We start from the raw sequence: 17,343 nt of genomic DNA, 5'->3' as shown, positions 1-17,343 counted from the left end.
TCTCTCTCTCTCTCTCTCTCTCTCTCTCTCTCTCTCTCTCTCTCTCTGTTTTCCCTACTTCTTGTCTAATTTAGCTTCCAAAAACCCATTTTAATGATCGTATAAAAAGCACATTGCGCTACAAATGTTTAACACCTACTATTCGATTATATGGAGCAGGTTTCGCAATAATATTCGAAAGCCATATACTAATCGTTATAACAACAATATTATACTCAAGGCAGTGCTCACTTTTTGCTCCCTTTCGTGTAGATGGCAGTTGTTTGTCTGTTTATCGATCTGCTTGCTTAACGTGAATTGAAAAAAGCACCTTTTTCTTGCAACTTTTAATCAAATTTTCGTTCGCACATTTCATTTTTAAGCTGCTATTTAGGCAATTTTACACATAGTTGGACGTCCACAAAAAAATAATGTTTGGGCTTAGTAAAACCAAAAAAAAAACTAGTACACTGGGTCGGTGGAACAGGATTTCAGTACGGTTTGCAGTGAAAACAAAGCAAAAGCGGGCAGAGAAACAGGATTGATTAAAATACGACCACAATCTTCTGTATATCCTTAAATCGATCTGTATAAATATATACATCCAAAACATGAATGTAGCACCACTTGTTTGAGCCATGTGGCTATATTCATGCTAGTGATAGTATAAATATATTACAAAATTCTCTTTGTCTCTGGTTCATCATCGTTTGCTGCTGTCCCATTTGTCGTAAATATACATGTAAACGAATGGAGATCCGCGACGGGATCGGCGGGGAGTATTCCTAATGTTTTGTATAGAGAGCACGCAATATGTAGCAAAACGGTGGAAATAAACGCTGCAAGCCACTTGTCGGTTATCTAAACGTTGCAGGCTAGACGGTTGTTTCATCGTCGTCATTGGATGCACTGTGGATTGCGAAAGACATCGAGACATTACAATTGAGCAATGATGCAGTAGATCACACATAAAAAGCAACGCAGATGAAACTAATTAATATTGTTTATAAGAAATTGTAAACAAATAAATTAATTATATGCTATCGTTGTGAAGAAGCTTTACGAACCATCGATTACTAAACATAAAGCTATACTAACAAATTGATTAATAAAATCAAGGAGATTAAACTAAAAAACAACAATTTAAATAATTCTATACCTAAACGATGCCATAACACAAGGGTTTTGAAGTGAAATGATAAAGTTTAGACCATTTCTGGATACTTTTCAAGATGAAGTTCAATACTTAGAGACAGCTGTGAAATCTGGAGCTTTTGCAGCGTAGAATTGATTACGCGTGAAGCTTTCTGAACTCGCACATTTGAATTTCAACATACCTCTACATATTCCACTTCTGCTTGAAAATAATCCAGCTAACATTTGACCTCGTGAAAACCTTGTGCAATTACTGTCCAATATTCAATCTGGCATTGATAATGATATACTTATACTGTTAACAGTAAAAACAAAAAAATTTAAATTACAACATTACTTATTTAGTAGTAAATATTCATATAAAACCATAACCACTACCTCACCTTACAATATTTTGTTGTTCCCTCTTGTTGAGATTTCTGTGAATATATGTTATATCTTTTCTCCCGGATCCTTGTGTTTGCAGGAGGAGACACCTGTTTATTCTAACATTTTTAGACGGTCCCAACACCAGCTACTTCAACAGATGCGAATAAATGTTACGAATAAACAGAAACGATCGTATGGTTAGCAATATAATTGGAATTTGAAACGTTTAGTTATTGATTTGTTAGGTAAGAAAACTACCAAAGCAAAGCGAATACTTACTCGTTGCCACCGTTTATCTGTCCTATGGATTGCAACGGTGCAGGCGAAAGCCCATCAGGACCACGCATAACTAGCTGTGAAGGCGGTGGTGAGGAAGCAATATGCTCCAGCTGTCCCATGTTTTCCATTCCTCCGGTGTGATGCATTCTCGGCACACCGTTATGCACCAGATGGTCCTCCTCGGCGGTGTACGGGAAATTGTACGGATTTTTATCGGACCCTTCGGACATACGGTCCGATTCGCCACCATTTCCTGCCGGATGGTGCTTATGCTGTTGGCGCTGCTGTTGCTGATAATCGTTCTTCAGCAGCGATTGTACACTCGACTTGAATGACATGACATGCGAACCGGGTGGACTGTACAGATCATTCGGTGCAGCAAGCGGGTGTCCATGGTACGGTGACTCGGCGCCTCCACCACTGGACCCATACCCAAGCGTTCGTGATCGCTCGTAAAGTGATTCTTTCAGTGCGTACGGATTTTCATGCTGATAAGCACGCATATGATTGATAACCTGCATCGATCCTGTATGGCGTGCTTCGGCAATCGGTACGCCACCACCAGTGCTGCCGTTTACCGACGATGCATAATGATGGGGCAGAGTGCTGGAAGGGTTTACCGAGGCTTGCGAATCGTACCGCTTTGCGTAATCAGCCGGAGGGATATAATTATCCGTGTTACCGTAATTGCTATAATTACGATCGCTGCGCAGGTCCGTGTTGGAATAGCCAATATTGTAGTTTTCTTGAATGTTTTCCAAAATCGACGGTGGCATGTTCATGCGGTTCTGGTGCAGGTATGAAGTTTCCGTGATGTCCGGATTCGGCAGTGAACCACCGTTGGTTGGGGATTTGTGAGGATGGGCTTCGTTGTCTGAGGCTGTTTCCTGAGACCAACGACCTGTGCAGGTATAAGGTTTTTAACATGAATAATTCTGATAATTAATAGAGTTATATTAAACAAATAAACTTACCATTGCCAGGAGGTAAATAATTACCAGCATTCTGGGTAGGCCATCTGGTGGGTGTAACGTTCGGGAATAGCTGTGAAGAAATCGGTATTTTATAATTAATTCTGATTCTTGGCTTTAGTTATTAAACTTTCAAATTCTCACCTGCGGACTCTGCACCACATGCAACTCTGGTGGAGTCGTAGCCACATGCTCAGTAATGTTCGGCAGGTACGATGTACTGCACACACCAGTACTACGATGCGTGCTACTATTACGTCCAACACGCGATTCCTCATCGTCGCTTGAATGGCTCGACGCAAGTTCCAGACTTCTACCATCCGTTTCACTACCAGAATCCGAATCTCGACGATGTCTTCGATGACTGCGACGTTCCCCATCCCTTCCTTGGCCACTGTTTTTAATCTTACGCAGTGCGCTATCATCATAATGTCCACGCATATAGGAAGCCACCCCATCGCTGTTGTAATTCGAGGTAGACGTTGACGTGTGCCTAAACTGACCATCGCTACGATATGGGCTGGAGCTCGTTTTAGCTGTGCTGCGCGAAGTCGTGCTAGAGGTACTGATGCCAATGTTTCTCCGGGCCGTATCATACTGTCCACCGGAACCGCCCGCAAATCCGGGCGTTTTCGGTGAGCCTACGTTTTGGGAACTATTGCTGATCGCAATAGAAGATTCGAGCAGCGGCACCTTACGACCGATACAACGCAAAAAGGCATTATGAAGATTTTCACGCACGCGTTTGTTGATGATACAGTATCCAATGATGGAGAACAGTGAATGCATAATGATCACGGCGGAAAGTAGCATATTGAGCAGTTGCGAATTTTCCGACGCAGACAACACTGCTAGTACCCACATAATGCCCAACAGTGGTAGTGACACAACAGACAACCAAAGCAGTGTGCGCAAATTGCCGAATCCTAACACATGGTCCTTGATCGTAAAAGCAGCTTTTACCGATAGGAATAGGATAAACAGATCAAACACCGAAACGATTGCGATCGGTCCAACCATCCACCAGATAACGGACTCGTACACCGATAGCCAACAGCTGTGGGAAGTTTTCGAAATTCAACATTATATTTACGTGACCTTAAGGGTTTTAAGGTAAAGATGATAAAGCTTTACTTACAACAAACTGTTTCCATATTCGTGGACTCGTACACCAACGGAAAGACCCACCAGTAATGCAGGCGCACCGTACCCTATCGTATGATAGAATCCCATCGGTCCATGGTTAATGTCACGCATTTCTGTTAGCATGCGGTACAGATGCACGCAATCCACCGTCGTCCAAGCGAATGCCGCCAGCCAAGAATAATGCAGCGCAATAGCAACCAGTTTGCATGGGAACTAGACGCACGGAAAAGAGATATGAACTCATTTAATTAATTATCACTCGTTACGGACCTAAGTTGCTGTTGCTATACATACCTCATTGTCTAGCAGATCGCGTCGCGCCTGTATGGCTACAAAAAATAGTAACTCAGCAGAGAAAATGCAAAACAGTAAATTCTGATGAATACTATTCGAGTTTGTCTGAAGCCCGCGAAGCAACGCCAACGAAATGATGACCGCAAACAGAATCGGTAACGAAAGCAGGAACGCTGAGTAGGAAGTAATTTGCACCAAGAGTGAAGGTTCCGGAATATCCTCCGGATCGATAATGTCTACTAGCACCGCGTAGGTGGCTAACTGATTGCACGTACAGTTCACTAAAATCGTATCATTGCTACCGATCGATTCGTAGTTCGGTATTTCCGTCTGGCAACCGATCCGTGTCCAAAGGTTTGCATGTGTATTCCAGCGGACGCACTGTGGATTGGATCGTGATACAAATCTATTCCGCGGTATGTTTAGCCACATTTGTAATTTAAGTGCTTGCTTCAGATGTGTTTGTCCGAGCGGGGCATAATTGGTGCGCGAAGTCGTATCCATTTCGGGCGATTCAGTAATACCGTCGTCCGCCGTTACAATGCTTCTACGTCGTCTCCGGTACGGCCCTTCTTGGGACGATCGTTCCATGGAGGATGTCTTATCGCTGCGGGCCAGCACCACCGTTTCGGGGAGATCATCATCGTGGAAAAAGTCTTCCCCGTTCTCCGGCGTGTTTATCATCGGAACTTGCGGCGCATGCTGATCCAGCGTGTCTAATCCTTCATCCTGATCGCTCATATCATGAATCGATATTTTAATCTCGTTCATCGATAGCTTTTCATTCGTCCGCTCCGTACCGTGTTTAGCGGATGGAGGAGCAATAGTTTCCACTTGATTATTAGCAAGTTTTTCCATCCCTCCGGCAGATGGGAACGTTTGCGTGTAAGATTCTTTACCGGAAGTTGGCGTAACAATTGCAATTGACAGAACGCTGCTAGCGATCTGCATTTCAACACCCCAGCGGCGCGTGACGGTTTCATCGAAATTAGCCGGAAACAGCTCACCAGCATCCTTGTACTGGGCGTAAGTGAAAATGGCACGATGTTCCGCGATTTGATTCACTATTTCATTCTTGTCCGGTGCCGTAATGCCCAACATATCCAGCGGTATAAGTACCTTCGTGTGTCGATCATATTTCGACCGATCCTGAATGTAGTTGTTGTACTTGGGGAAAGCAATCATCGGTTGCTTCTGTTTGGGTAAGCTTTGCAAAAATGAACTCGTATCCGGTAGGATAACCGTCTCCGGATGGTGACCGGGTGGTTCTTGTTTTCCCTTCGCTTGCTGCTTCACACCATGATTAAACTGTTTCACCATTTGTGATTCGTAACCGAACAGTGATTCCGTGGTTACAATATCCATTCCGAGCACCATGTTTTTGTGGACAATCTCGAACGGATTCGTGTACGTATCGTGCTGTGATCGTGCCAGCACGATCATGTACTGGTTAAACGCATCCACCAAATCGTCCGGTCCACGTCCGGTAAGATCTAGTACCCTTTTCCATTCGCCCGCGTATCGTCGATCCAATATCTCGCCGGCACTTTCTACCAAATTCCGAACGTAGTGTTTGTCCTGGCTGTGGGAAAGGTTCAATCCCTGCTGGTACGATTCGTAGCGCATTAGCTCGTGTAACATACGATCGGTGATCAGCAGATCCGCCCCGTACAGTTTGCTCTGCACGAATGATTGCCCATCGTTCAGTAGGTAGTCCAGCTCAAAGTCATCTTCCCGCCACAGCGACGTACCGCCCATTGTCTTTTCCGAATCGATCGTGTAGAAATCCTTCATACGGCTATCGCGCCCACCATTTCCATCCTTATCGTTAGCCTGTCCACCGACGCTTATGCACGCTTGCTGTAGATTTGCGGCCACTTTCACCGAAATGAACGTGTTCAGTTCCAATCCCTCCACCTCTATCTGGGACAGCTGTTTGCGAAGATCCAAAAATGCTTCCGAAGTGCAGTTAAACATATCGGGCGTACCCCAACCGCTCTGAACTTGATCGCAGCGTCTGGTACCCTTTCCTCTAGCCGGTGCGGGACAGTTTTCAACCGCCAGCTCTCCAAAAGCGGTGCGTGGCCACCATAATCCGGCCGAGTGTGATTTTGGACAGCCGTCGTACACAACCTCACAACCGTTCAGGGTTACTTCCGCGTAAGGATTCGAGCACGAATCACAGCGCCTACCGATGACACCCTCGCGACATTCACACTGACCCGAGCTGTTGCAAGACTTCCCGTACGATCCCACCGTGTAGCATTCGCACGGTAAACAAATCGTATCGTTTACCGGTTGGTAGTGATTCTCGCGACAGTAACACTGGCCCGTACTTTTGTCACAGTTTGGATGATAGCCCTGCTTTACGTTACATTTGCATGGTCCACAGCTACGTTCACCCCACCAACCGGCGGGGCACGGTTGCTGGACGGTGTTCTCACAATATTCTCCCGAACTTAAGCTACTGTTGCACTCACACCGATAGCCCTTCGTGTTGAACGTATCCGCCCGACAGATTCCATTATCCGAGCAAGGTTTCACTGTACAGACCGGTTTACATTCGTTGCCTACAAAACCGTGCGCACACTCACAGTACGCATCATCCCAGTTGCTCACACAGGACGACTCTTCCGGACAATCGTCGGGACATTTAGCATTCGAGGCGCATCCGTCCAGCACGTTTTCGCGCACTGTTGGACGCTTCAACACGGACTGTACACCACCGACGCGAACATCCTGTATACATCCTTCATAGTTTTCCGACGGACCACCGTAATGCTGTCCGATTGTTCCTTCCAAACCACCAATCACTATTCTACCGACGTACAAGCCTTGAATTTTTTGTGTTACGGGAAGTACACCGTTCCGTTGGCCGTAGTCCACCGTAAGCGATACCTCTGTGCCCATCCATTTAATCTCGACCCGATGCCAGCGTCCATCCGCCAAGTCTGCTCCAACCAACTGCAACGGTTCTCCATTGTACAGATATTGTAGGATGCCATCCCGTAGCGACACAACGGCCGAATTATTCTGTCCGACCTGAATTTCCATCACGAAAGTGTCACGCTTCCGAGTGCGCAATGAAAACGCCGTCAGCCACGGCAGCTGAATTGCACGAAGCAGAGGATTGAAGCTTAATATACCGTCACCATGAAAACGCCACGGCAATGCAACCGACTCCTGACACGCATTCCCGGTAAAACCATCGGGACAATCACACTCCCATCCTTCGCCCCAACCTTCCCGGCACGTGCCACCATTGAAGCAAGGTTCCGATGCGCACGAGGCTGCCTTCTGCGGACATCCGGCCACCGTTCCATTGTCGGCAATGTACGCACCCAGATCGACGTAACGCTGATCGATGTACAAGTCGGAAATGCAACCAATGAAGCTGTGGGAACGTATTTGGAAGTAAGCCGGAATTTTGGGTAAACCACCAATTTGCAGTGGACCCGTTAGGTCGAAAAAGCGGTGGCATGGTTCGACCAGCGATGCACACCGTCGGTCCAGTACAAGCGTTGTTTGATTCGCACAGTTCCAACGCTCTCCAAGTCCTGCCAGTGCCGTTGCAGTATCGCAGCTATCCAGCGAAAGCAGTACAGTGCGGTTAAAGTACTTCACCTCAACCGTGTGCCAGTTACCGTCCGATACCTTGCGCTGCTGATTCACCGTCACCGTTTCCACCTTGTCGCCAAGGGAGAAGGAAAATATCACTCTTCCGTTGATGATTTCAAGCGCAATGAAGTCATGCTGCTCATTGTACCGTCCGTTGTAGAGAAGAAGTCCACTGTCGCGAACGGTCGCAAACTTTAGCCGTATGTTAAACCGATGCCGTTGACGCATGCCCGGGAACGTAAGGAACGAATTTCTCGTGAACGATCGCGACATAAGCTCGCACGTTTTTGTGTACGGTGGCCAATGTCCACCTTGTCCGCTCGTCAGACAGCTGTACCCATCGCCGCACACTTCCGAAATGCACGGTTTCAAACCAGCGATTGATGTTTCACAATTAACTCCCGTGTACTGTTCCGTACATACGCACGAGTAGCCTCCCTCGCGACGCATACAACTACCACCGTTCTGACATGGGTCCGAATAGCACAGATCCACCTCCGTATCGCAGAGATAGTGTTCTCTGCTGCCCGTGAAACCTTCCGGGCACTTGCAGGCGAACGTATTGACGGGATGTATCGGTCGAAACAGCACCGTATCGCTATGGATAAATCCTGACGCATTTCCAAACTTTAGCACCGACAAACATTGCTCATAGTTAAGACACGGCTCACGCACACAAAGATTATCATCAAACGGAAGCACACGAACCGTCGCTAGTCGTGCCAGTATGGCACGGTTTAGATAAATTCTTTCCTGCAGATACTGCGAGCTGTAGTACTCCTCAAACGCCACATCCGGTCGGCGGGCGGAGAAACTCACGTTCAATATCTTTCCACTCACATCGATATCTTCTTGAATCGAAAACAGAAAGATGTTTTCCTTCGGACACGGTATTATAGCGGCCAACCCATCGAGAAAGAAGCTTAACAGTGGCGACAGAAATGCTTCCTCCGTCATCTCATCCAATCGCACCGTTACCGAGTTGAACAGCATATCCTCCGTAATGAGGCGCACGATTAGCTGCATGATTGCTTTCGCCTCATTGATCCCATCCGTTACCGATACCTCCATCGTGGCGAACTTGGGCACATTCGTGTTTAGCTGTGGACTCAACGTTAATCCACCGCTGGAGCTGTTTAGCCTTAGCAAGTTTGCATTGTTACCCGAAAGGATACGGTACGTAAGCTTGTCCGTTACGTCCGCATCGAACGCCGGTATGCGCCCGATTACACCGCTGGGGAAACAGTCGCGGAAGTTGTTGAAAATTACTTGAAAGTCTCGCAGTACCGGCGCATTATCGTTCACGTCCGTCACCAGTATCTCCACGTACACGTCATTTCGAAGCGGTGGAGAGGCCGCACGTATGATCAGCTCGAAGCGTTTGCGTGGTGATTCGTAGTCGAGTTCCGTCATCGTTAGTAGCTGTGCCCGGTCCGAGCCCGGTCGCGTCACGAGCGAAAACGAGTTCGAATCATCACCACCGATGATCGAATAGTGTACGATCGCGTTCACGCCTTCATCCGGATCGTGTGCATAGATCTCCCCGACAACCGAACCGACCGGACTGTTTTCCGGCACGTATAACGTTAGCTTGTCGGAGGCAAATGTTGGTGGTGAATCGTTCACGTCATCTAACCGAATCTGTACTTCAACGCTACTGCTCATCGTTGGCGTTCCCTTGTCACTTGCAATCGCAGTCAGATGATACACGGGAATGCTTTCGCGATCGAGCCCTTTATTGGTGCGTATTACGCCGGAAATGGGATCCACTACGAACGAACCCTCATCCATGTCCTTCTGGCTGAGTGCGTACTTTACCCGTCCATTAAGCCCCATGTCAAGATCGGTAGCTGCGATCTGTACTACCGATGTTCCGATTAAGGCATCTTCCGGAATCGTTGCTTGATACAGTGGCACTTTAAATGCCGGCGCATTATCATTCACGTCCGTCACACTTATTTCCACATCCGTTGTGTCGCTTAGCGAAGGATTTCCACCATCCTTTGCCGTAACCGTCAACAGGTAACCGCTCGTACTCTCTCGATCTAGCTTCGCGTTCGTTATGATAGCACCCGTTTGTGCATTAATGGTGAACGGTTCGTTCGCTCCTAACCCATTCACAGACTCATCGTTCAGCAGGTAGGTTATTTGTGCGTTAATACCCACATCACTATCCGAAGCCGATACTACGAGAACCGTCGTACCGATAGGAGCGTCCTCAAACACGGACGCACTGTAAGGCGCATTCTCGAACACGGGCGCAAAGTTATTCGCATCCGTTATGTTTATGTTCACTATCGCCGTATCTGTCCGCTGACCACTGTCGGTTGCCGTGATGGTAAGGGCAAACCGTCGCTCCTGCTTGTAATCCAACGGTTGGGCAATCGTTATCAACCCTCGACCATTTTGTGAGGTTATGGCAAATCGACCCCGCGTATTGCCGGCAGTTATTTCGTAGTGTAGCCGCGAATCTTCATCCGGATCGGTCGCCGTCACCGTTGTCACCGGTGTGCCCGGTGGTTGATCTTCAGCCAGCATCGCTTCGTAGTATTTCGGGCTGAACGTTGGATCATTATCGTTCACATCCTGAATCGTCACGATAACGGAGGTACTCGCAGATTTGGGAGGAATTCCACCATCGACAGCCACGACCTGGAAGCTGTACCGGCTTTGCTCTTCACGATCCAGCGATTTGGTAGTGTGTATCCATCCGGTACGTGGATCAACGGCCAGCGGCATCCCATCGTCCCGATTCTGTATGCTGTACGTTATCTCCGAGTTAGCACCCTCATCGGAATCGTACGCTTGCACGCGCACAATATTATACCCGACCGGAACACTCTCGAGAACCGCTTCCTGGAACTGGGAGGTATAGAATCGTGGTGCATTATCGTTCGCATCCAGCACGTTCACCAGCAGCTGTGTCGTATTGGAACGGGAAGGACTACCACCATCCTGCGCTCGAATTACCAAGCGATAACTTCTCACACTTTCGTAGTCCAACGGTTTCACCAGTGACACATCGCCACTCATCGAATCAATGGAAAACTGTGATTGCGTATTGCCACCGATGATTGCATATCTGTGCGAACGGGAAGGAAATAGAAAATGAAATAATTAGCTGCGTTTGATGGAGAGCTTTTGCTATCGAAGACTTTCCGAGCAATAGAAACGAGCATAAGAATGATCCAAGGAAAAGTGATTGTCGTTTCTTAAATTAGAATGTCAAACACACAACTTTTGTTAATTAAAATTTCAAGATAACAAGCTTTGCATGGTTATTTCATTAAAAATTGACAAAGTTGTACTTTTATGTATTGCAACAGTTTAACAATGCTTCAAAAATGGTCTGCTTTCCAATGGCGATGAAAGAAACACTAATCCAGTTACAAATTCCACTGCTTCTGAGATACTCTTTTAAGAAAAGTTCTGTCCTTCGCCTCTGAGAGATATTGCGAGGGTTGATCTAGACTAAAACGTTTATCTGTTTGGCAATCCTTCTCCTAAAGTAATCTATTAACATAAGACCAAAATGATGAAGACAACTGGCGGAAGATACTTGCTATATCTCAAATCACGGCAAGCCCTCAATGACAGAACATATCTTTTCCAATGATCGTCAATCACAACTGATCTTTCTTCAAGAATGGATCATGGATGTCGTCAATGATTATCTCCAAGAATGGAGGACGAGAATTATTCAGAACTCACGTTTTCCATTACCATCCCGTGTTAAGTGGGTTTTGTAATCCATTAAGATCCCAAAGTTGGATTCCGTCGTAGAGAAATTTTTCATTAGCACCTTCAACCACTGTTTCTATATGGTCAGCATCAACTGACACCTTCACATAACAATGTCCGTCTTTTCCAAGTAACTCTGTTGTCCAAGTCTCTTCAAGTTCATGTTTCTTTTGCATTTTTATTTGATGCTTACACTTTTCAGGCAAATCGGGCAGAAAATATTACAAAAGCCAGATCTTCAATATCCGACAGACACAAAGTGCCTCGAGATATAAAACTTCTTCTCAGCTTAACTAAGTGACAGGGAACTTGTATGAAAAACCCTTTAAAGTAGTCCATTTTTAATGTGCATAAATGTGTTCTGTTTCATGATATTTAAATCTAACGTTCGCTAGTACTCACCGAATTGCAGCATTATTTCCCTGATCGGCATCGGTCGCTTGAATGTGAGCAATCACGTTGTTCTCGTTCGCCCACTGATCTTCGCGCACCTGCACCGTGTACGTTCGCTCGCTAAACTGCGGATAGTTGTCGTTGTCGTCCAGAATTTTCACCAACACCGTCGTCGTGGCCGATTTGCGTTCCGTTTGCGGTGTAGCCATATCGGTAGCAGTTACCATAATTGTGTACATACCGGCAACTTCCCGATCCAATGCACTCCGTGTCGATATCGTACCGCTGCGTGCATCGATGCGGAATTTTTGCGCATCACCACCATTATCGTTCTCCGCTTGATGGGGCTCATCATCTCCATCCAGTACCATCGTCGTACCGGTTGGTTCCTGAGCTTCGGCAACGATGCTCGTGATGGCGTACTCTATGTCGGCATTTTTCCCTATATCCTGATCCGTGGCACGTATCGTTATTACCGTCGAACCAACGCTAACTCCCTCGCGGACGGTTGCGTGAAATTGTTCCGCTTCGAACGTCGGTGTGTGATCGTTACAATCGAGCACATTTACCTGCAGTGTGGTCGTGCCGGAACGGGGTGGAAAACTGTCATCCGTAGCAATAACACGAAAGTAGTGTACGTCCATCAGTTCTCGATCGAGCGTAGAAGAAGTGGTGACAATGCCGGTACGCGAATCGACCTTAAACATTGCCTGAGAACGTGAATCTAGTAGTGAAACGAGGGAATACACTACTGGCGAATCTTCTGGATCGCGGGCACGCACCGTGATCACATTTGCACCGGACGGTTGTTCCTCCAGCACGGAGGCAACGTACAGTGCCTGTTCGAAGTATGGACTTTGATTGCGCAACTCTCTCCGAACGCGTTTCGCAATATCTGTATCGTTCAGCTCCTGATGGTGGTACACGATCTTCAACCGATGATCGGCATCGATAATATCCTTCCGGTCGCACCTCACATTATACGTAATGATCACCTTCCAAAGCGTTTCGGGGATGCAAAAGTCTCCGGTTGCAATTAAATCACCTGTGCGCGTTTCTATCTCGAACCGTTCATCGTTCACATCCAAATATCGAACCGCACAGTGGTGCAGAACCGTTTTGGGCAGAAATGCACTGATCGAGTTGATGTACTGCGATTTCTTCAGACAAATGTGTTTCCACTTGTCCGTCGTGTGGATCGCATATGAAGCGTACGTTTCCGAGATCCACTGCTTAGCGTCGGCTATTTTGCGGTGTATGCGATCCGCTGGTAGATCCCTTATTTCACGCCTTTTGCGCGTTATAATACCGTGCCGATATTCATTCTCCAGCACGGTATCGAACAGGACATCACCTTCGCGAAAGGTCGTATAGTTGGTAACACTCGTAGCCGCCAACCAGGGATACTCGGAGCGATAGTAATGGAACCGATCACCCAAATATTCACCGTACATACGCTGATCGTTCTGCTCCGACTCGTCATCTTCACTTGCTGCAAGTGGAGTATCTACGGCCGTTGCTAAGCGATACACTGGCGCAGCACGTTTGTATCGCTGATAGTGATGGTGGTAGCCAGTATCATCCTCTTCAAAGAGCTTCCGAAAACTGGCCGCTACCGTTTCGTCCTCGTCGGAACAGTTGCGTCCGACGATAAATATCCTTACCGGTAAGCTGTAATAATCTATGCTACGCAACCGGTTCGAGGTAGAGTCGACGTAAAACGTAAACAGTGTAGGATAGTAGATGCCATCACATTTGAGCTTGCGCTTCAGGCTCACTTGCCCATTGTCCGGATCGACCCGTAGCAGATGGTGCACGTAGTGGGCCGATTTGTGGGCATTGATTTTGTACTGCCGTTCCGAGCCGAGTTTGTACACGGACGAGTTGAACAGCACCTTGCCCGGTTCGTCCTCTTCGCTTGCTATTATCATATATCCATTGCAGGTGCTACAGAGCAACATCAGCTGCAGTAGTACCGCTATCAGTGCAAGCCGAGCCGCAAGATTGCACCTTCGTTGCACGTTCATGGCGAAATGGTTGGTTTTGTTTGTCGTTCTTTCCTTCCTTCCCGGCTTGTTGTTTCCACGTTTCCAGGAGCTAAGTTTTTCACTAGCGTTTCACACTGCCGGACATGGTCGTAGTAGATCTGGGAAGTAAAAGGGGGAAAAATCACCACACAGGAACGGTCAACAACGGAACATTTTCATTCACACAACACTAGAATCCGCTACACTGAACTAAACTAACAATTAACGTACGTCCGTTCACCAGTACAGAGCACACCCTACTTAGATTGGAAGCTTTTCCAACCCCTATGGTAACGAAGTGGTACGCAGTCTTCGGTACGAAACGTACACAACGCACCGGCCCGGCTGTCGGTTGCGTATTAATGCACCCCTCTATATCTAATGCGCTCGAATCCGTTTTTCTCAATACGCCCAACAAACCAGGATGAATCATCGCTAGCGGTGGCGTTATCCCTACACATTACACCGCGCACCACCCCCGAGGGAAATATCGATTTTCCCCCTTATTTCTTGTCTCTGCAGCGTCAGGACAAACACAAGGATACACACGAACCGTTCGCTCTCCCGGCGCCGAGTGAGGCCGAGAAAAGGCTAAGAACACACTAAACAAGCGATACCGGAATATGGGCTCTCACTAAACCCTCGTAGTGCTGGCGTGTAGCGAAAATTATACATATACGGAAGAGGTGGGAAAGAGCAAATTTTTAGCTTGGGAAGGTTCATCCTACTGGTGGGGAGGTGTTTTTTTTTTTGGTATCAAGGGCCTTATGCTTGACATACGCCAATACACAGCTTGTCTTTGCTTGATGGCAAGCAGAAAGGGGAACCACATATAGCGTGCAAACACTGTGCCCACCGGGTCTTGGGCACGTACACGCGACATTTGTTCTACCTCTAAATAAAGCAATCTCACATAAAAAACGGCATTTTTGCACATGCGAACTTTCTACGGGAATCGCTTCGGAAGGATGTTTTTTGAGCAGCGTTTGAAGTTAATTAAAAATCCTTCGCAAGGATTCAGCTTCAAATTTGATGCCACAAATTATTGCGCAAAAGAACTGAGCAGTTTAAGGGTATAATTTATGAATTTATAAATATGTGTGTGTTTTTTACACAGTTTTTGTTTGATAGCTAGGGTAGGTTTAGCATGATTTATCTAGTTTTTTTTAAATATTGTGAAGATTAATTTACTCTAAACACAATGAGAAAAAAAATAGAAATTTCAAGAATTTTATTACTTCGATTAAGAAATATATTTAGACCGAATAGAATAATGAATCCTTTTAATTACTATATAAAATTATAAAAAAAATATTTTAAACAGCAAAGTGTTAAGAAGATGTTCAGTCTTATTTATTGCTTATCTCTTTCTTGAAAAACTTTCATTCTAAATTCGAATTGTCTTAAATTGATCGAAACATTGAACATTGCATATTTTATTTATTGTTTATTTATACTTATTTTTTAGAGTAATCTAATTTCCAAAATATTGAAAAAATAGACACGCTTTATAAACATGTTCAAAAATAAAGCGTCCTTAAGTAAAGCTCATAATTCTAATAAAAAAAATGTTTTGAAAAGGTCAAAAGCTAATCGAACAGGTAGATAGAACAACGCCAAGGACAACATTTGCTTTTATTCACCTCTCGTAGTACAAATGGAAGTTTTAAATAAAGTATGTTTGAAATATTCCACCACTCGTATGCGTATGCTTTTCGTGAAAATCAGTAGCAAAAAGAAAGAACCGATAAGATACGAAAAAAAAACGGCCCATCTTCATTATCATAGCAGTTCCTGTTATTGGTTCAACCGGCCTACATTTTTCCCATTACACCTCCCCCCCCCCCGGAGCGTGGCATGAAGAGAAATGTGTTTATCTCCAAACAGGTTATCCGCCAGCCAGATCCAGTCAGACGCAGCATCTTTCACTCCCGGCCATGCTGCGATTGGAAAATGTGCTTGCGTAAGCAAAATCACAACGAGAACTCCGCGCACAGATGTGGAGAGCGCGCAGAAAGCTTCGCGAGCCGCCGAGCCGAACTGCATGCCAACGCTCGGTAGATATGTGATGGCTACCGGAGCCAAGGGGGTAGGGGGGTGGCACGGGGGAGCATACGCAGCATACCCTGCGCTCCATTCGCTACCATCGCAGCAGGCACGGGAAACTCAATCTAGCGGTAAACTGTCAATGACCGTCGCTGCCTCTCCCTCGTTCGCACATTCTTTCTTCACTGCATCCGTTCATGGGAAGGTACCGAAAGGGGGGGAGTCGTCTAGGTCTGCATGCGTCTTACGGACTCCCCCTTGTTTTTTTGGGCAGCATCACTCGAGCAATAACGTGTGTAGAAAAAAAAAACGTACTCCATTCGCACTGTACATGTATGGCAAAGCATACTTTGATGGGGGGGTAGGTTTGGTACGTTTCTGGAGCTTTCATTCATCACTTACAACAACCGTTCACTTGTTCGTTGGTTCGTTGTTGCACGATTTATCTAAATTTTCTACCCTCACTTTGTTGTTTGTGTTTAACTTATTGATTTACTTTTCTTTAAAAACCCACAGCGCACAACAAAACAAAAAAAACACACACACAAAAGAAACTCCCTTATGAAAGGACACACGCCGCACTGACAAGTGCATCTCAAGATCTGCACTGCACTGCAGGAAGCACACGCATTCTTAGGTTTTCTTTCACCCCCTTTTTCCTTTTTCCCTTTATACCTTTTACCGCACAATACTCCAGTTTCGGTTTTGTATTGCTTCTCGTTTACTTTCAAACACGCAAAAGGTAACACAAACACCGGGAATCGCACACACACACACGCGCAGACACGCACACACACCATCAAGCCGAAGAACGCTATATATCTTTGCAAACAAATCGCTCCCTCTCCTTAACTTCGGGAAACAGGTTCAAACGCACTGCAGCCCAGCGTGAAAGCAAAATGCTGAAATTACCAATTTTCACTTACTTTTCCACTGTTGCACTTTATCACCGGTTGTTGCCAACACCTTTACACTCACTTTAGTGATAGTTTTGAAAGGAATCAGATAGGATTTCATTTAAATAAATCCATTTAAATGCTACTCTACAGCAACTACCCGTCCGTCTTCGCTTGCTAGGTACTCGATTTATGTTGTGCTGCTCGAATTTGATGCGCACAGAATGTGCACCGACCGGTGAAGCAAGTTGACAGTACATAAAATTAATATTTTTTTAATTTTAATGTTTTTGTAAAGAAAAAAATAAATTACACAAAAATTAAAACCATTAGTTGGTTCCTTTTGTTTAAAGGACGATATTGGAGATTAAAATACGCGAGTTTTCACAAAGGGAAAAAGCTCAAATGCTGTCAAATTTTGAATTGATA

General features: G+C 45.9%; 1 protein-coding gene across 6 annotated transcripts; it reads right to left on the bottom strand.

Annotated features, from left to right (window-relative positions):
- On the bottom strand, positions 1 to 17,334 carry LOC125768733 (protocadherin-like wing polarity protein stan). Of its 6 annotated transcripts, none has more exons than XR_007418956.1 (9): positions 16,945 to 17,333; positions 11,955 to 14,091; positions 4,194 to 10,893; positions 3,892 to 4,112; positions 2,898 to 3,810; positions 2,757 to 2,826; positions 1,783 to 2,683; positions 1,518 to 1,651; positions 1 to 888 (listed from the first exon to the last, which is right to left on the bottom strand). XR_007418956.1 is itself a non-coding variant. In XM_049436781.1 (8 exons), the coding sequence occupies exons 2-8, from the start codon at positions 13,970 to 13,972 to the stop codon at positions 855 to 857; spliced, it is 10,857 nt and encodes a 3,618-aa protein (XP_049292738.1). In that variant the 5' UTR covers positions 13,973 to 14,091; positions 16,945 to 17,333; the 3' UTR covers positions 1 to 854. The 6 variants fall into 6 exon arrangements, 2 of the variants coding, with proteins under 2 accessions (XP_049292738.1, XP_049292737.1); XR_007418959.1 differs by having other exon boundaries at positions 1,518 to 1,648; positions 16,945 to 17,332; XR_007418958.1 differs by lacking the exon at positions 16,945 to 17,333 and adding an exon at positions 14,204 to 14,970.
- Between the last annotated feature and the right edge of the window lie 9 nt (positions 17,335 to 17,343).

The sequence above is a fragment of the Anopheles funestus genome, chromosome 3RL, assembly GCF_943734845.2.
Source record: "Anopheles funestus chromosome 3RL, idAnoFuneDA-416_04, whole genome shotgun sequence".
Lineage (NCBI taxonomy): Eukaryota > Metazoa > Arthropoda > Insecta > Diptera > Culicidae > Anopheles > Anopheles funestus.
The sequence above is the reverse complement of the archived record's forward strand: the minus strand, read 5'-3'. Positions and strand labels throughout refer to the sequence as shown.

What these genes read in the sequence shown, in the direction of transcription:
- LOC125768733 (XM_049436780.1), bottom strand. Translation starts at nt 13,972, where the DNA reads ATGAACGTGCAACGAAGGTGCAATCTTGCGGCTCGGCTTGCACTGATA. An exon ending in GCGATCTGCTAGACAATGAG is followed by an intron (nt 4,113 to 4,193) that starts GTATGTATAGCA and finishes CCGTGCGTCTAG; the next exon opens with TTCCCATGCAAACTGGTTGC. An exon ending in TTATTTACCTCCTGGCAATG is followed by an intron (nt 2,684 to 2,756) that starts GTAAGTTTATTT and finishes ATACCTGCACAG; the next exon opens with GTCGTTGGTCTCAGGAAACA.